The sequence below is a fragment of the Protopterus annectens genome, chromosome 6.part1 (genome assembly GCF_019279795.1).
Source record: "Protopterus annectens isolate FY-2018-M chromosome 6.part1, PAN1.0, whole genome shotgun sequence".
NCBI classification, from domain to species: Eukaryota; Metazoa; Chordata; order Ceratodontiformes; family Protopteridae; genus Protopterus; species Protopterus annectens.
The window spans coordinates 108594294-108615029 of NC_056738.1; the positions used below are offsets into that span (position 1 = coordinate 108594294).

The following is a 20736-nucleotide window of genomic DNA, read 5'->3' on the forward strand; positions in this document are numbered from 1 at the left end:
TCCACCCTTACATCGATAGCTAACTCCTCCATGAGGCTGATTTCCTACGCAGTAGACGGAGCGAGCAGGGCAGCCGCAGCAGGAATCTCTCTTAGGAGACATTCTTGGATGCGTCTTTGTAACTTCACGGAATCCTTTGTCTTCCTTCACCAACGTCCCCTTTGATGATTCAACTCTTTTTGGACCTCAGGTGAGAGAGAGACTTTGACCAGGTGCGAGCAGGAAGGGAAAACCTTATCTGCTGTCAGAGTCCGTTTCTCCCTTCTTTCTAGACCCTATCCCAAGGGTCAAACAGGAGGGAAAATGTGGTTCTGTAAATCCCAAAAAGGTTTCCCTCAGACACAAGGTCAATCCTTCCCTAGAGGCAGAGGGGGAGGATATAACGGAAGACGCCGTCCTCCCAGCAGAGGAGGTTCACAACACCAGGGCGATAGAGAAACCTTCTCTGATCTATTTGCCCAATGGTCAATGCAGGATCTTCCCCTGTCTCAGATTCTCATCACAAACACCTGCAAGAAGGATGTGACATGGTGGTTGCATACGGAACAACTTCTCTTAGGTCGTCCACTTGTTCTTCCTCAAGAAAATGCAGTTTTGACCATGGACGGCTCCCAGATAGTGGGGGGGGGGGGGCATTATCTGGGAGTCATGGTCCAAGGTTCTTGGCAGAACCACGAGAACCACTTATACAGCAGTGTTCTGGAGATGAGAGCGGTGATATGTGCGTTGCAAGCACTTAACAGTTTCTTTTCCCACTGGGACAATTGCGATTCAATCAGACAACATATCTGTCGTGTGGTACATAAACAAGCAGGGTGGAACCAAATCTTACCTACTTTGTCGAGAGGTCTTAAGAGTTTGGAAGTGGGCGATGGACACTCAATGCTTTGTAGTAGCAGTGCACATCCCGGGGAAGTCCAGTGTGATAGCAGACAAACTCAGTCGAGCAATTCTCGTACCTCACTAGTGGTCCCTGAATTCAGAAGTTGCAAAAGGGATCTTTCACAGATGGGGCCAGCCTTGCTGTGACCTATTCGCCACACACCTGAAGACCAAATGCAGCAGCTACTATGCCCTAATTCCCCATCCAAGGATCTCACCCTGGGATGCTCTAGTCCATGATTGGCCCCCCCGGGACTCCTTTATGCCTTCCCACCTTTTCCTCTCATTTCAAAAGTGATACAGAAAGCAAAACAGTTGGAATACCCTGATCCTCATTGCTCCTTACTGGCCTCGTCAAGTCTGGTTTCCCCTTCCTGTGGCCCTACCTCTTGGAGGAACCATGGATTCTGGAACCATCTCCAGCCCTCCTGATTCATCAATCAGGGCAGTTCCATCCTACCAACCACACCCTAAAATTGACAGCATGGCTGCTCCAGTTCCACAAATAGTCAGGTGTGTTACCCTCTCACCTTCAGTCAAACACATTCTGATGTCTTCCTACAAGCCTTCCACTAGGAAGTTATATTCCTGCAAATGGAAAAGGTTCTCTATGTGGGCTGTAAACCAAGGCTTAGATCCCTATACAGCTCCTATAGAATCTATTTTGTCTTTCCTTGCGTCCATCTTTCATGAGGGAGCTGTGGCTGCTACGGTTAGAGTTCAGTTAGCTGCCATCTCTAATTACCTGCTAGAGCGGCGCCCTAGGCGGCCGCCTAGTTGGCCTATGCCTAAGGCCGGCCATGCCCATCATGTCCCACCCTTTGTGCAAAACCTTCCTGAGGGGAGTTCCCCTTCTCAGGCCTCCAATCAAACAACCAACAGAACCCTGGGACCTAAACTTAAGTTCTCACATCCTTAATTTCTTCCCCCTTTGAACCCTCTTCTTCACCAGATCTGAAATTATTATCTTGGAAAACACTATTTTTAGTAGCTATAACTTCTGCTAGGAGCGTCTCAGAATTGCAAGATCTTACTATTCGACCCCCTTACATTGTTTTCCACAAGGGTAGAGTCTTACTTAGGACTAACCCTTCCTTTCTTCCCAAGGTATGTTCAGAACATAATCTTAACACTACTATTGAACTACCAGTGTTTTTTCCAAATCATTCTAATAAATCTGAGTACAGGCTACACCAGTTAGACGTCCACAGAATTCTCAGGTTTTACCTTCACAGGACTAAAGAAGTTAGAAAATCAGATCAATTAATTGTTTCCTTTTCAGACAAAAATAAAGGCTTGCCTGTTTCTAAGGTTACCCTCTCAAAATGGCTTTCAGACTGCATTTCCTTTGCTTATTAGACTGCTGGCAAACAGTTACCCAACAAGGTAAAAGGCCACTCTACAAGGGCAATATCAACTTCATGTGCCTTTAGGTCTAGGCTCCCAATTGATACTACATGGCTAAGACCACATACCTTTGTCATGCATTACAAATTGGATTTGTCCTCCCGGGACAGGTCATCTTTTGGGTCCAGTGGGCTGAAGAGTCTCTTTGCTTAAGCCACCCAGGATAAAGGTGCTAGTGACGCTGTCCCATCCAGCAAGAATTACGGCGAGATAGGACTACATAACATAAAGAAGTTATGTATTTAACATAACGTTCCATGTTTGTAGTCCATCTCGCCTACTTTCTTGCGTCCCTCCCTCCTGCCCCCTTCCTGTTCCTGGGGGATCTGGTTGACTATACTTATGCTGTCTGACCTGGTTGTAGTTGTTGTGCACCTGGCATGGATAATGTTCCACAATGTTCTGTCTGTATGTACACAGTTATTGATAGTTTCATAACTATTAGGTACTTATTATTGCAAACAAGATCTGGAGAATTGCCGTGAGGCACCATAGGATAGGGGTTAGCCTTGAGCCAGTAAAAGCTCTCAAGCTTTAGTATCGGGCGAGTCGGAGCCGAATATCAGCTCCAAACCCATCCAACAAGAATGTAGGCGAGATGGACTACAAACATGGAACGTTATGGTAAGTACATAACTTCTTTTTATGTTGCTCCACATATACAAGTTCAACCACATATTTGTCTATATTTAAGTGTTTAAAGTCTTGTTCTGTTTGATACTATGTATATATTTTTGTTTTTTAATTTTTATCCTGTAAATGTGTTAACACTCTCTTTTCTTTTTTTTGTCTATAATTTCTATTACTTAATGTGATGACTTTGTATGTAAGCTTAAGCTGGAGCTTTTCTCCCTGGGCCTGTGCTGAAAATGGACACTGTGCCAGTTGGACCATCCCAGTAAACAAAGTAAAATAAATAAATAAATAGTCTATTCCTTTTGGACAGGATTGAGAAAGAAACAACTGGATACTGTTAAAAACTGGATGAGGGATTTGATCTGGGGGAAGGACAAAAAGTGAGTTGGGATAAACAAATAATGGCCAAGAAACATGGTACGTTGTAAGTCCCAAACCGTGATGGATATAACATGGCTCTTAAAATGTCCTTCTAGGCGAGGTGCAGAAGTGAAAGAAGGGAGACAAAATGGGTGTAAATGCTGTAGGATGAACTTAAATGGGTAGGGGAGAGAGAGAGGCATGTTAGGAATAATATGGTCAAGGAAGCAGGAGCTAGGTAACATGCCTGTTTTGGATGCCTTAAAGGAAGTGGTAAATAAAATATTTCATAGGATATCATAACAATAGGAGCGAAATAGATGGCAGTGACAAATAAACTGCAGCAAAAAATGGCAGACACTGAAGACAGGGATCAAGTATTGGGAAGATTTAATAGAAAAAAAAGCTACAATGGACATAAGTGTAGTGAAAACATTAACTCCCAAGACATTTACATGTACATTATGCAATAGTTTGTGAAGAAGGGAGAGATTCAGTGTGGTTTAAGTATAAAGAGCAGGATATTGTAGACAAAGAAAAGTGGATAAGTTTTGATAAAAGGACAGGGTACCAGAGTAAAGGATTAATAACATTACTATACTGGGTTATAAGAGAAACAATGAGAGATAAGGAAGAAATAAAGGAACAATGGCAAAGTGAGAAACCATGTGTGGCAACATATGGAAAGTGATAAGGATAAGGAAATTCTGAGACTTTGCCTGGAAATGCATGCAGAAGTATTTTATATGCCAGAGAAAGCAGAGAAAATGCATCCAGGAGTGAGGAGAGTATGCTGGAGGTGTAAAGAACAGAAACTGGGAAGTTGATTACATATTGACTGCTCATTGACATCTCATACTAAGCCTTTGTCCCATCCATCATTTTCTGTTGTCTTCTCTGTCATTTGTTCCTCACAAAGCTGCTAAGAGCCAAGAAACATACATGTTCTCCAAGCTGCTTGTACGTCCACTTCAGGCAAGGGAGAATCACTCCTCCTGAGACCGGAGGAAGGGGTGGACATCCAATCTTTGCAGACCGAGACTTAGGAATTGAAAAACTGGGGAGATGACCATTCATTGGAGTGATCTTTCTTTAAAGACTCCCATAAAGAGGATGTGTAAGCTCAAGTGTATAGCTATTCCTTCAACTCCTTCTTGGAAGAAAGTTAGAGAAGAAAGTTTTCTGTTGATAAAGGCTTATTTAGAGCCTTTCAGTCCCTACAATCACTGTCTTCTTCAGAGTCAAAAGAAAAAAGTCCTCGTCTCCTTCAGACTGATTCAGACTGTGAGGTTCAGGATGGGGGGCTTGGTTTATGCCTCCTGGGTGTCTAATGCAGAGAATTGGGAATCTGAGTCAGAGGAAACTATTTCTACAGATTACCCAGTGGAATAATTGTCCTTTTTAGACACCATTTGTAGAATGAGTTATGTGGGAACAAAAGGAAATTTCTGAGACCATTTATTACAGGTCGATTCTCCACAACCAGTGGCTATACCTGTAGTTTTAAAAGCTCTGAAAAATGTCTTTAATGTAGCCAGCAGTCCTCCAGATAGCCAGCCTACAATCCTCAGAAAATCTGAAAATACAATCTCACAACTGTCTTTTCAGAAATCCCAGAGCAGATCTTTTTGTTGTTTGTCTGAATCAACCTCTTCTAAGCATTTTAAGGTTTCTAACTCCATACTTTCAGTTAAAGATGGTAGAGTCTTTAACAGATTTCTAAAGAGGGTGTATACTTCTTCCACCTTAGCCTTTTGAACTGTTAACCATCTAGCTTATATATCAACATTTTTTTTAACTTTCCGTGACAGTATGTACAAAATAATTGATGACCTTCCTTCTTCAGAGACTAAGATAGCTTCAATCTCTTTACTTTCCTCAATATAACTGGTCACAAAGCATTCTCTCAGATGCATTTATGATACTATAAACAAAGTTAAAATTCCCAAACTCAGAAAAAAGAAAATAAACGGAAGCTAAACAAATAACGCCAGTCAGATGGATCCAATTCTTTTACTTGGTTAGCGCTTTCATGCAAGACACTGCTTGCACTTCTTCAGACAACGTAAAAATAAAACACTTTACAATTTTATAATACTAAGTGCTTAAGCCAAACCCACAGTACATTTTGATGTATGAGAATGACTATTTAAAGAAAATGCATTTGTTACTTTCTGGTGAAGAATATAAATTAGTATCTCTTAATGAATTTAACCAAGCTTACAAAAGAATTAAAGACCATTTAAGTGAACTGTTTATAGAAGGGAGTATTACATTAGATTTATACCATTATTTATCTATGGTAGCACCCATTACACCTGTGCTATTTGGCATTCCGAAACTACATAAAAACTTCCAAGACCCCCCCTTTTAGGCCTATAATAGATGGACGGAATTCCATTACTTATTCCTGTGCTAAATGGGTGGACAACAAACTTAAAGAATTCCTCAGGACTGAGAGCCAGATATGTAAGGATTCATGACATGTCCTGAGGAGTCTTAATAAAATTTTGTGTCAAACTGAATTAATATTTGTGACAGCAGATGTCAAAAACTTATATACTGTTATCCCCCATGCAACAGGACTGGAGTGGGCACGTGAATTTTTAATACAAAAGAAGTGCCCAGGGAGTCAAGTAGACCTTATTATCTCTATTTTGGAGATTATTTTGGCAAACAATTACTTTATGTTTGGTAAAGACATATATTTACAAACCACGGGAGTAGCGATGGGTTCCCCAGCTGGCGGTAGTTTCGCGAACACCGTCATGGCCTTTTGGGAAAGGTCATTCCTTTTTCCACATAACTTATTCCAGGACATTATTGTCTGGTATACACGCTATCAGGATGACATTCTAATGATAGCTAATTGTGGAAGGGATAAAATCATTGACCTAATTAGCGAAATGAATTCTTTTGCCTCTTTCCTTGAATTTACTTATGAAATTGGAGAGGAATCTATTGATTTTCTTGACATCAATATTAGTAAGGACAGGACAAAAAATGTTTTTGTCACTAAAGTATATCGAAAACCAACATATAGTAACTCCTTCCTACATTTTACAAGTTGCCACCCCTATTTTCAAAAGAAAGGGGTAGTAAAAGGCCAACTTGTCCGAGCTTCCCGAATGTGTTCCACAGAGGAAGGTTTCGAAGAGGAATGTAGGACACTTTGGGAAATGTTTGAAAACAGAGGTTATCCCTATAAACTTTTGAACGCAGTATTTGCGGAAATTAAAAATAAAAGGAAGGAAGGAATATTTGGGCCATTATATAATGGGGTACCCATTGATATGGACTATGAAATTCATGATACTAATATTAGCAATGTTGAGCCAGAAAACATGAATCAAGGCTGTAACAATAATAATAACAATTATAGTGTTGGTTTTTTAACACAGTTTAACTTGTATTCCCCGCAAGTTCGAAACATTTTACAGAATAATTGGGAATTATTAATGCAAGACAAGAAGTTACATTCCTTATTTGGTTCAAAGTTGAATGTAGTTTACAAAAGAGCCCCTTCTATGAAAAATTTATTTGAGCACCCTATTAAACCTTATAAAATGAATAAAGGGGTGTTCAAATGTGGGCGATGTAAATACTCTAAATATATACAAACAGGGTCCAATTTTATGATAAGGGGTTCTAGATACTATATTAATGGTAAATATAACTGTGAGACTCAGGGAGTTGTTTATCTTGCTAAATGCAAGGAATGTCCTGCTTATTATTTCGGTAAAACCGAAAGGCTACTGAAGAATAGAATTTATGAGCATTTATACGCTATATCTAGAAAAAGCTCAACAAATGCTTTAGCTAAGCATGTTATGGACAATGATTCTCACAGTTTTTGTTTAATGTAGTAGAAAAGGATGACAAAAATCCTAGAGGGGGGCCATGGTATTTGAAGTTACAAGAATGTGAACTTCTATGGCAGTTGAAAACTAACGCCCATAACTATCCGGGCATCAATGATGCATGTTCTATTAAATGTCTGCTTAATATTAAAGCTTTGGAGAGATAGTGGAATTTTTCATGTGTAATATGTATATTATTGTAATATTTTTTATATACATTTAAAGTCAATATTTTTACATTTCATTTTTGTTAATAATATGTAGTTTGTTTAGTTGCATATTTGGAGTAGGATTTGGTTTTGGACATTATATATTTTAATATATAATATATATAATAAATATAGAATGAATTTATTTTAAATTTCATTTAGATAGATAATAATTTTAAAATGAATTATATTTTATAGTATATAGTAACTATTAGGTTTGGTTTGTGGTTACTTGTGATGAATTTTTTTTACACAAACATTTTTGTATGTATGTTACTTTTATAAGTCAAGTTTTGCATGGTTGCTGCATTGTTGACTTAATTGGGCAAACCAATTAATTATCTAATTAACTGTGGGTTTGGCTTAAGCACTTAGTATTATAAAAATGTAAAGTGTTTTATTTTTACTTTGTCTGAAGAAGTGCAAGCAGTGTCTTGCATGAAAGCGCTAACCAAGTAAAAGAATTGGATCCATCTGACTGGCGTTATTTGTTTAGCTTCTGTTTATTTTCTTTTTTCTGCATTTATGATACTACTCGTGTCCAGAGCTGCTGCCACTGTGTCATGGGGGGATTTTCTTGGCTACACTCACAGAATTTACTAGACGATGTTAAGGCAGTAATTTTGAATATACCTCTTAATAAAGAAGTTTTGTTTGGACCTTCCTCTGTTGAGGTGCCTAAAAGGTTTTATGAAATAAGAATATTACCTTTTGCTATACTGTGGTGGTGGTGCTGCGGTAGCGTTGGCGCCTCAGTAAGACGTTGTCCTGTTCGATTCTCAGCTAAAGCATCTTCTGTGTGGAGACATGCGTGAATGGGCTTACCTTCGTTGAAGGTTGTGTGTCAGGGCTGGCAACTCGGTACGTAAAAATCTACTGCCAGTCATTAGCAGACCGGAGTTCCACTGTGGCGACCCCTAACCTGGAAAAGCCGATAGATACAACAACCTTTTGCTATACTCGCCATAACAAAACTGTTCCAGGCAGGGTCAAGGCCAACTCTACCAGGGCCTCAGCTTCATCTATGGCTTTTTGGAAATGGTTGGATTCTAAACGTATTCTAGAAGATACTAGTTTGTCCTCTGTATATAACACTATAAGCTCAGGCTTTGCTAAGACCATTCTACAGGGGTTCCTGAACTCTTCTCCTTCTACCTTCCAAATGTAGTTAGCTAGGATAATCTACCCTGTATAGTTAATGGCATTGCATCAGTGATCAGTATGATGAACATAGTACAGTTGCATGAGTAAACTTACCATAACTCTCTCTCTGTCTCTCTATCACTCCATCTCACTTGTTTTTGGTGTGCTTTTTATGCCAGTGTGCGGACAGTTATTTTTTGTTGTTCCTAGCATTATCCTTTCATGGCTCTGCCTCTTTCTGTTGGCAGGAAAGCTCTGAAGGACTTCACCACCAAACTTGTCTTTTACTCAGCTCAGCTTGAGCTGCCTGACAGTTTGGATGCATGGAAGGTGCCCTCAAGTTTTGGAAGCTGGCAGGCCATTATATACTTGGCATGATAGAACCCATATAGCTAAGGCTTTTGCAGCATTGATCATTCAAACATCTACTATTATGGTACGTTTACTTAGACAGCTGTACTGTCTTAGAGAGTCGTATTTATTTATTATCCTTTGTTGACCATGTTAGTACCACTAGGCTAGTGGCCTCTTTTCAGGGGAGACCTGAGTGGTCTTCAGAGAATTTGGCCAGGGCATTAGGTAATTTCCCCTACTGTTTTCAGTATGCATCATAGAATCTTTTACATCTACTTGAGCTAACAGCAGATGGGACTTCATTGTAATGTCTCATCTTAGTGACGGCATACCCAGGAATGCAGCACACCCTATTACTGCACTGTAGTGTCAGCAATCCAGTCACCTGGAGTGGAAATATAATTCACAGCCTTTTGTTCTTCCAGCAGCAAAGGCGAGTTTGCTGTCTGTTGCACCACTGACACTGCAGTGCCTGATGGTATCTATGGTTTAATAGTGGCACAGTTTTAGTCATATTCACAGTTATTTATATACTAAAAATATTAGAAAAACTTAATGCTTTTTAAGAATGAAAAACTGAACATGGAGTACAGCTGGCTTCAGAGTAAGACTTCCATTGAAACTCTGCTGTTAAGATGAACACTGCAGTACAATTGTACTGTCACTGTTGCCTGGATGACAGTGTAACTTAGGGTTTAGAGTCAGTAAGCAGGAAACAGAGCAGTCTCATAGCTGTCATATGATTTATTATTGAGATAGACTTCCTAACTTCCTAAGCTGCAGGAAGCATGTAGAAACCAGGAAACAAATGCCAAATTAGTAAGCATTTTTTTCTTGGTCATAACTTGCATAGTAAAAAAAATAATAAAAAACTTCTGAGTAGTGTGGTACTATAATGTAATGAAAGGCTAAACTGTTTCCTTGTGACATGCATTTGAAGTGCATATAGAAATGATGAATTGGACTAGTCCATATTGCTCATTTGCTGTGAATATTTCAGTATGGTAATAATGTGCCGCAGTACTCTGGTGTAGTTTCTGTTGATTTGTTTTACAGAGAGCAACATTTATTAGAATTATAAGCAAAACGATATATCCAGACTATTTAGCTGAAATGTATGTAACATTTTTGTGAAGAGTATGTTGTTTTGCAGACAGAAAAAAAAATGTAAACTAGTAGGTGTTGTGTTGGGGGGGGGGGGGCGCTCCCTGTTGTAATCCCGAGACTTGTATTTGCAAGTCCCAAAATTACAAAAAAGGTCAGAAAATAGAGAGGAAGAGCAAATGTCAAACTTCTCTCTTCTCTTTTAATTATTTATTTTTTCAGGGAAGCATATCCCCCTGAACCCCCCTATTGTGTAGTACAAGCCCCAGACACTCCTTGAACTTGTATGTATAGCATCTCCGAGATTGCCATGCTTTGGAGAAAAGGAAATATTCTGAGAATTGGGAATCTTAGACTTAGTATATGTTAAGTTCCCATTTACAGTCATTCAGTCTGGCTTTTCCAGGACTCATACTAACAAGTCTCAGAATATCAATCAGTTGCTGTTAGAGAGAATATCTACAGATACTTTTCCATCTGGGAGGAAGGTGTAAGCTTGCATCACTACTGTAGCAGTTCCTTCAACCCCCCCCCCACACACACACACACATTGGAGGCACACATATCAAGTGGTAGTACCCAGAACTTGATTTGCATGGGGTTACAATGTATGTCTTGCAGGAGAAAAAAATGCATTCTGCATTAAACAGATGGCAGTCTCATTTGTTCCCTTCACAACCAGATAGTCTTATTCATTGTGTATACAAAATTCTGTCCTCTCTTATGGGCCTTGGGCCCACCCAGGTGAAAAAGTGCTCTAAGACATTGGAAAAGTGGTTGCAGCAAAAACAGTGGAATGGAGATGGCAGATGGCTTACAGGCTATGGAAATCAACTGTTGATTGGAAGAAGTGGGCATCTTTAGGGAAGACTTCAGAAGTGCAGGAAGTTAACATCCAGTAGTCATCGCTTCTGCTCTATATTAAATTAATTAGGTGTTAGATGTGAAACACTCCTCTGCCAATGCCATCTGGGCTGTGCTGTAGTTCATTAATTAAATTGTCAAGTTTTTATCTGGACTTTGCTATAATTAGTAATTTTACAGTTCTTTACTCATAAAAGAACTCAACTGACAAGTACTCTTTAAAATCTTCCCTAGAATTCGATGAGAGCCACAATGGAGAACCATTTGGATAAAAATGATCATCCACCTGTTAGAGTAAATGTTACACTGGGAAATGAAGATCTTACGGTAAAGGTAAATATACTATGCATAGTCTAAGCAATTTTATTTTTTCTTTAGGAAGATTTCCTCTCCTAGGTCCTTTGAGATGATTCAGATCCCTAAGAATTTAGAATAGTTTGGAGCTTAAGAGGCCAGCACCATATACAGGACGAACACACACACAAATATGAACATATCTATGATTGCATGTGATATTTTGGTTTAGACCTGACCTGCCTGGCTGTTAAAACTTCAAGAATGCTTCATTGTCAACTTCATTTCAGGACTGCCTTTTTTAAAAGTTGTAGTTGCAAGCTGAATTTTGAAATTACTGATTTCAGTATTACAGCAGTCAGTCTTGTTTACCATGCATGTGGTCATTTACATAAGCATGCTGTACATACGCTGTGATGAAGAATACATTTTTGGTGGACAAATGCTAACAAAAATCATTAGAGACTTTAGTTGTTTTTGTTTGTCCTGACTAAGGAAAATTTGCAAGAAGAGCTGTGCAAAAATCCTTAAAACAAAACACACACTGCAGTAACTGTGGGTAAATGCAGTTATCCACATTCATGACTAATTTGGTTAATCATATTCATAACTAAGTTGTATGAGGAGGGGGAGAGTTTTGTGTGGAAGTGCTGTGAAGTCCATCAGCAATTCTAGAAGTATGTTAAAAATATGTTTCAGTCATTGCTGTGTATTCCCATTATTTCCCTGTATTGTACAGCTGCTTGTACCGATTTCCTGAAACCTTCCAGACTCAGTTTGTGGATCCCCAAGCTTCTGTATTGATAGTGAGTTACAGATTTTCTGCAATGAGAGATAAGGATGATGGTTAGTCTTGCCCATCTCATTTGATTTAGCTAGTCTCAGAGCTAACCACATCTTTATTGGTATCCTTCACATATTAATGTTCTCCATCCATTATTTTCCAGACGTCTGGTGTTCTTTACTAGTACCTCTTCAGTTGTAATGTCCCTCCTCTCCTCCCCTTCAGTACTTCTGTTTTATTACTTTTCCCACCCTAATTCATCCCCAAGGTGGACTTGCTATGGCTATACTCCAGAGCCAACCCAGTGAAAATCTAGGATTATTACCAGGCTACTTAACTGACTTCTATTGTACCCCTTCCCCTTTGTTATCTTTCAGTGCATCTTTTGTTATCATATGAAGACATTTAACCACAGCCCACTCCCATAGCTAGTCCAGTACAGTTGCAAGGGTGAAGCATCAGTTTTTGCTACATTAGCACTTAGTCATATTGATGAATCAGGCATAAAAATTGGATGATGTTCTTACTTAAAGAAAGTGCTTACTGGTCACCTTAATTCTGTTTTTGTGGTTTAGTTATCTTGAGGAAGAAGCTGCAAGTGTTTTATTCAGCTTTGTATTTTTTCACACTTCTATTACACTTTTGGGTCAGATTTACAGTTGTCTTTTCTTGCATTTTAGACTTTTAAACTAGATGATTATATTTGTCACCACAGCAGGCAGCATCAGACTCTGATCAGTTACTCTGTGTAGCCCAGCCCAATCACACCAGAGGCTCCAGATGCTGTATTAACCATCAAAAACTCATCTGAGTTCATCTGTATTGTTTAAGTGATTTTCAGTCTTGACTAAACCCCTACTGCCCAAGCTGTACTTGACAACAAACCCTCATCCCCTAGCCTCACCCACCTGGTTACAAATTCACTTTACCAAACTCTGTTCCTGATGTTCACTCTCAATTGGATACTTGCCACTCAAGCATAGAGCTTGTCCATGGAAGTTGTTCAGTATGTTAAAATGTCTGTCAGTGCATGTCACTGTAACAAAATAAACTTAATGAAAGAGTTTCCTAATGCCGAATGCTTTTACTGTATACAGGAAGACAGTGATCTTAAGTTTGAAAGAGATGAAAAACACAGGGCTAACATCAAGGACCTTTCTTGATGAGTTCCTGCCCATTTGCATCCTTTCCGCCACTCAGAATTTGGAAGGTATCAGTGAGATTCTATGCTCAGGAATGCATGCATACCCATTCTGTCACATAATATTATGAGGCTGATACATGAATGAGTTTGTTCCTAGAGCCTACTTTTTTTCTACCACTTACACAGGTTATTTCACAGATCTGAATTTTGATGAAGTTCTTTGGTTCACATGCCTTATAAGTAAACCAAGTGTTAATGTGGCCATTGGACAGCTGGCTTTGTTTCACACTAGTATAGCCTGCACTGCAATTCAGTGAAGTGAATGGCATGAGAAATTAACACAGATGTCAATGATTTAACCCTACCAACCATAGACACTCTATGGAGCTTTTGGCCTAACTTATGATCAGAAAGGTGCTAGCCATCAAGCTGCTGGTAGGAGAGTTCACCTCGTAACCACAGGCAAAGGACAGAGTACTGTCATTGGGGTAGACAATACAGACCATGGATAAATCGGACACACTATGTCATGAATGATACTGGGGTTAGAAGTTCAATGCAGAATAGACAAAAAGTGATGTTAACATATGGTAGCAACATCAAGGGAGTTTGTGATATTATCCGTAAGAATTCGAATATCATCACTAGTGATACAGATTTGAGGGACATGGTAGGTACTGGTCCACATTTTGGTTATAGGAGAAATAAAAACTTGAAGGACCTGCTGTGTAAAGAAAGAACAGCTAACAATGGCAAGTCCTTAAAGAACAACTTGGGTACTGTTCCCTGCAGGAACTGCAAGGCCTGTAGCCATATAAGCAAGGAGACGATATTTAAACATCCAGTAAGTGGTAAAATATTTACACTGTAGGGGAGGGCAACTTGCAGGACGACAGATGTCGTTTATTTGGCTGAGTGCCAGCTATGTCCCAGTTTCTACATCGGGAAGACTAACAACATGTTAAAAGTCAGAGTATTACAACATTTGTCAAGCATTAGGAACTGTGATGAGCACAATGCTCTTTATAGGCACATCAGAGACAACCCGACACATGGTTTTAAATTTAGGGTAATAGTGAACCTGCAATTAACGAATAGGGGGGGGACATCAGACAGTTAACAGAATTAACTGAAGCAAAGTGGATTTTGGAGATGATGGCCCATAGACATCCAGAGCTTAATGATGTAGTCCCCCTTAAACCAGCCCTTAAAAAAGGCGGGCTTTTTATTAGCATCTCATTGGTTGTAGTCTTTTTAAAAAGAATTGTTTGTTTGAGTTACCTTATCTGATGAAGGGCCATAGCCCGAAAGCGCTTATCTCTGTTATACTCCATGTTAACAATAAATTTTAAGTTTGGTGAACAGCAGTATCCAGCAACGTTTTTTGTATTGGACAGTATACATTATTGATATATGGGCTTTCCTCAGGACCCACAGTCTTTAGCAATTCACTGGGCATGGTGGCTGAAGCCATGTAAGAGAGGAATCTTCATTATTTCTTTCCCTGGTCGCCCCATTCAAAGTCTCCTTGGAAGTATCCAAGTGTCAGTTGTCCTGTAATTGCCGTGGGAGGAGTACTTTCTGGCTTTTTCTCAGAGAATACCCTTCATAGATGTGTCACTGGGTACTGTCAAGTGATAGTCATTTCTGTCCTTGAAGAGGGCATAGGAGGTCATGCCCTTGACCACTTAGTGAAGATGCAGCACACTGCACAGGCACAAAATCAGTTGAGTGTTCTGGCCCTAATGATCAATATTTTATTAATGGTGCCATTTGTATTCCAGAGGATGTGGGTGTTGCAGAGGACTCTTGAGCTGGCATTGGTTGTAGTACTGTTAAGAGGAGCTCACTGACCTCCTGGCAGACCCACTGTTTCCAGTCTCTGTAGATCGGCCTTTCCCACCAACGTCTAGATTAGTCTTCCCTTTCCAGAACTAAACCAATCATACATTCTGATAATGGGCACATCATTAGTGGGTCAGGGAATCTCACCTTGGCTCCAGCATGGTTCGCTAGTTGTAGTTCCCACTGGAGAGTGGGCTTCACATTGGCAAGCTGAGAGCTGCCCTGAAGTTGGAGGCAAAGACGTTTCTGGGACTGCACCTCATCTGATCAGACATCCTGTACATCTTGCAGTATCTCCATGTACAGCCGCACAAGTTCATAACTCTTTTGAGGGAGGCAGTGCTTGTTTATCAATGAACCATAGGCAGTCATAAGTTTGTCAGCATTTTATATTACTGAGAAAAGGAAATAGATGGGGTAGGCTTTGAGCCACTCCTGCAGTTCTTTCTTGGAAGTTTTTGATTCAGAAACTTTGTTTGCCCAAGTCGTCTATAAACAGGTAACTTAGAAATTTATATGTTTGCTAGTGGAAGAACAATGTTCTCCCTTCTTCTGCAGCAGCAACACTGGGAGGTTGAAGTGGATGCAGTACTTTCCAGTGTGGTACAGAAGAGTCATGTATTCATTGTTGTCATTCTTGCTGATTCTGTATCTCTTCACAAAGTTCAGGAAAGAAGGACCAACACTTCTTTTCGTTTTGTCATGCTGAAAAGAGAAGCACACTTTCAAATGGTGTTTTATACTTTCCCCCAAGTTTCTTTAGCAATGTAAAGCGGTCCTATTGGATGCTAGTTATGTAAACCTTCACATGGGGTAAATACAGCTAAGCTTGTGAACCTGGCAGACAGTAATAGGATAATAATTGATCCCATTTTTTAGCATATGTATCAGTAACTCTCCTTAGCTTGAATTTCAGTGTTTTATTAAACTGTTATAATCCATCAGCCTGCAGATGGTAAACTGATATATTCAACTGTTTGACTTTAAAGCACTAACACAACTGTTGAAATACCCTTGACATAAAGGTAGTACTTTAGTTAGTAGGTATTTCTTTAGGGATACCCACTCTGAAAAAAATAAAAAGTACTAGTTTTCTGGCAATAGCCTTAGCATTGGGTTTGCATAATGGCACTTCTGGTAATTTGTAATGGTCCCACAGTGTTGATAAAAACACAGTCAAATGGGTACTTCTGTGGCAGACATTGAGATGAAGGGATATTTATATTCAGTATGAGGTTCAGTTTTCTGGCATTTTGTACAAGAAGCAAATAAGTTTTCCACCACTTTCATTATTCCAGTCCAGTAAAATCTGGCTAGTACTCTTGCTTTAGTTTTGTCCATCCTCATGTGAATCCCTAACATTTAATTAAGGGATAGCTTCATTATGAGTGTGATAAGATACTGGCACTAGTTACTAATACAAAATGTATTCCCTTTTTTACTTATTCCTTGTATACAAACTCAAAATATTAGTAGGAAGTAATAGAAACATCTTGTTTACTATCTTCCGCCACAGTCTTGAGTATGTCTTCTTGCCTTAAAGTATTATCATCCCATTGTGTCTTTTTAAAGTTTATGTGGCTTACTGTAACTCCTGTAACTCACAGCTACTTTCTTAATTTCTTCTCATAAAAAATGTCTCTGAAGTTTTTACTTTATCTTTCTCTGCAAACAGTAGTTCTAAACATAAATTACCATCTGCTTTACTTTTTCTACTATCAGCACAGGTGTCATGAGCAATGTGTTTTCTTTTAGGATGCTCTGCCACTACAAAGAGTGTACCAGAGCAGAATTTGTGAGTTTTGCTTCTTTCTTGGCTTACAGATACCTGTCACTTACAGTCTGTTTTCATTTGGATTCTCTGCATTACATGAGCAGAAATGGGTTCAGAACTATGTATATGTTTATTGTATTGCAGTAGCCTTAGCTATATGGGTTATGTTTTGTCAAGGATGTAGTAGCCATCCAGCTTCCAAAGCTTCAGAGCATCTTCCCTGTGCCCAAGCTATCTGGCAGCTCGAGATAAAGTGACTAAACAACAAGTTTGGATGGGAAGTCCTCCAGAGCTTTACTGCCGCTGAAGTATGCTCCTGAGGCTTTCAAGGATCAACAGTCAGCTTGTGCTTTCCTTTGCTGGGCAGCTAAGTTCCCTTTGGAGAAAAAACTTCCATTTTCTTAATTTTGTTGATGTTTTATTACTTTCCTCTTTAGGAAAGTTATTTTAAACCCAGTGTGTTTTAACTGACTAGAGACTGTAAAGTACTTTTAAATGGAGTGATCATATTTTTCTGTCAGTTTGAAAGTAGTGTAAAGTAACTGAAAATATTTTTTTTCTCTGGAAAAAGTGTGTTTATTTTACTTAAGTGCCTTGTACTGTGTTTTTCTCTCAAAAAAAGTAACTTTTGTGGACTGGTAGTCTTTACAGGCAATTGCTGCTTGTCTTCTCCAGGAAAGAGGCACTAAATTCAGTATGACCATGGAACAGACTACTGGTCACCATGGTCAGTCCTTCTTCCAGCCACAAAAAAGAAAAAAATTGAGCAAACAGCCTTTGATACAACAGCAGGATAGCAATTTGCCTCATTCGCAGGTGGGTGACTCTTCTGTGGCCATTTATTATACCTCAGACCACTCATCTTTTATCTTGGATCCCTCAGGTGTAGCACCTGCAGGACTGGTGGTTAGCCATTTCCTATGTGGCTATGGGGGTTTTCTCAGTGGGCAATTCAGAACTACTCTTGTTGGTCCTAGGAGAGGGAACAGGGAAGGTTTCCCTGTTGTGTGTGCCCATCCCTGGGGAAGCTGTTGCTACCATTAGTAACACGGCTGGCCTAATTTTACCCATCAAAAAGAAACCGAAAACCTAGCATATATCTACTCCTCCTCAATTTTCTTTGGATAGAAGTAGTTTACTGGGTCTGGCTCGGGTTTAATTCAGACTAGATATTCTTGTAAAGTAGTTTCTGGTAAAAGAGAGAGGTGTTTCTCTTTTCCTGTAGAGATTCAAGATTCTGAATCTGAACAGGAAGATGCAGGGACAGATACAGTTTTTTTCATCAGATTTATGATTCAAACTCAGAAGAGAGCTCAGTTTCTGATTCTCCCTGTGGAGGTTTCTTTTTCTCTGATACTATTGCTAGAGTGCACCAGTGTTTTCAAGTCGGAGAAAACTGAGATTTCTTAGTTCATCAGAAAATACTATGAGTTGTTGCAGAAGGATTTTCCAGAACCTACACCCAATTCCACCTGTTTTGTTTGGTTTAGAAGATGTGTATGTTTCTGTATGTAATTTTCTTGAGTCAGTCAGCTGCCCTTAAAAAGCAGATAGGATGTGCAAAGTTCCTCCATCTTTTAAATTTTTGTACACTATTCCCAAACCTAACATAGTAGCTATAGTTTTAGTTGATCCCACTGCTCTTAATCACTTAGTTAATTCCAATCCTACTCTTTATGATTAGGATGGGAAAATGTTTTTTATAGATATGGGAAAAGTGTATACTTCTGCAACTTTGATTTTCAGAGTTTTGAATTGGCAGGCTGATATGTTAAAGGTTTTTTCCTGACAAATTGTGAAAGCATGAGGAATGTTTTATCTGCAGTTTCTACTTGTAAGGAAAAATCTGTGTTAAATAACGTAGTTTCTTCCATCACATAAGTCATTACTCATTATTTACAGTGTGTATATGACTCTGTTGATACTTCTTCCAGGGCTGTGTCAACTAGTACTGTTTAGAGGAGGTTTTCATGGTTGCATTGTCAGAACCTCCCAGATGATGATAGAAATAAGATTTTAAATTTTCCTGTGGATAGAGATATAGTGATTGGCCCTTCTGCTGCAGAGATTATCAAAAAGTGTGATAAAAAGGGGCAAGCTGATCCAGGGAATCTCTTAAGATTTTTCAGAGATCATTTTCCAAATTTTCCAAGGGATTTTTTATATCTCCTCATTCATTTTTGGCAAAAAACAGAATAAACAATCTCAGCAAAGTACAGGTAAATGGGCATTTTTGAAGAAATGGCAAGGGGGTTCCGAAAAGTAGTCTCGGATGTCCAAAGGACAGCCCAGTAAGTATGAATGACTATTCAAGAGACCTTGTAAATCCCTCCCACTGTGGCCCTTTTCTTTTCTTCTAGAAAGTCTGAATCTCCATTTTCTCTTTGGCAGTAGATAGTTACAGACAAATGGGTTCTGAAAGTCATTCATCAAGGTTAAAGATGGCAGTGGGAGGAAATTTTTCCTTTCCATCAGGTTATTCCTCAGCTCCAGATTAAACTATTTTATTTCTACTGGTTCTTCATCATAGGCTGTTCCAAGGAGTGATAGAACCACTTCCCCCTTCCTGTGTGAGGAAGTTTTTTTTTCAAGTATGCTCCTAGTGCCTAAGAAAGAAAATGCTTGTAGACCATTTATATGGATCTTTCTTTCCTAACCCTCTATTTCTCTCCACTAATCAATAGCTTTTTCCCCTCTCTCTGAAACTTTTATTCCACCCTGATTGTTTTAATTGTAAAATTAACATTCTACTCCTTTGTTGCTCTTCTGTTCTAACTACTACTTTCAAAAAAGTGCTCTGTTATCTACCTGTTTTTTTCTTTACATTATTCTATATATAATACTTGTATTTATAACAAAATGTAACCCGTATATTCTCAAAAATTCTCTTGTAGCCTGCTAGCTGATTGCCTTATTCCACCTGTAAAATGCCTGTTAATAATGACAAAATGTTATATCTATTTACTGGAGCTTTTCTCCCCGGGTCTGTGCTGAAAAAGGGCTTCAGCTCAGTCAGACATTCCCGGTCAACAAATGTAAAATAAATAAATAAACCTGTTTTTGATAGTCCCTAAATTCAAAATGATGTCACTTTACAACCTGTTACAGCTTCCTCTTTCAAGTTTCCTTGCAGCACTAGACATACAAGATGTTTATCATTGCATCCCTATTCAACCAGATGTCAAACATTTCTTAAAGCTTTGTGTGTCTGTCTCACATTATCAGTTCTCTGCCGTGCCCTTTAAATTATCCACTGCACCAAGAGTATTGACAAAGTGTTTAACACGAGTTATAGCACCATTTTCAGCTTGACCATGGAATATTTTTCCATATCTAGACAAATTGCTCGTCTTTGCAGTCTTTTCCAAAGTGTCAGAAATCTCTCTCTCGTGGATAAGAGATCTCTTACACAAACTTCTAAGAGAACATTCAAAAGTCTTTCTTGACTACATACAGGATTGTTTTCCTGGGATGTCAGCTACATACCACATTTCAGAGAGATTTTCTTCCACAGGAACAAATGGAACTTTATCAAGATTTCTTTCTTAGGTTTTCTACTTAGACATCAATCACTGTGAGGGAATATCTCAGGATTTTGGATCTTATAGCATCTATGATTCTCATGATACCCTAGCAAGGCTCCACATGAGAAAGATACATCAGTTTATGAAACCTCTTTGGTCACAGAATCAGTACCCTTTATATTTTCAAATCACACTGCTGGGGTTTGTCAGAAGAGAGATCTTTTGGTGGAAAAAACAGGTATCCTTAAATCCAGGTCTCCTAATTTCTCTCCCTGGTCCAAAGTGGTCAGTCACTACAGATGCTTCACACTTCGCTTGGGGAGCAGTTTCGGGAAAGATAAAAGTGCAGAGGGTGTTAAACACCAAGGATGGACTTAAGCACATAAATATCAAGAAGATGTTGGCCCTGATCAAGGCACTGAACTCTCTGAATTATCTTTAGTCCCCAGGACCTCTTCAAGTGGATACAGACAGTACCACAGTCACATGGTACATCAACAAGCAGGGGGGAACCTGGTTGTACCCCATTTGCAGACTATCCATGTTAACTTT

The 20736-nt window shown here is 39.2% G+C and overlaps 1 protein-coding gene across 5 annotated transcripts in view; it reads left to right on the plus strand.

Annotated features, from left to right (window-relative positions):
* PDK1 (pyruvate dehydrogenase kinase 1) overlaps positions 1-20736 on the plus strand; it is a 1069548-nt gene that overhangs the window by 820185 nt on the left and 228627 nt on the right. For 4 of the 5 annotated variants that reach the window (XM_044075543.1, XM_044075544.1, XM_044075546.1 and 1 more), the window contains one exon: positions 11054-11152. In XM_044075543.1, coding sequence (XP_043931478.1) covers positions 11054-11152 — 99 coding nt within the window. Of the gene's footprint in view, positions 1-11053; positions 11153-20736 lie in introns of those variants that run through there. The other variant, XM_044075547.1, reaches the window with a different exon arrangement.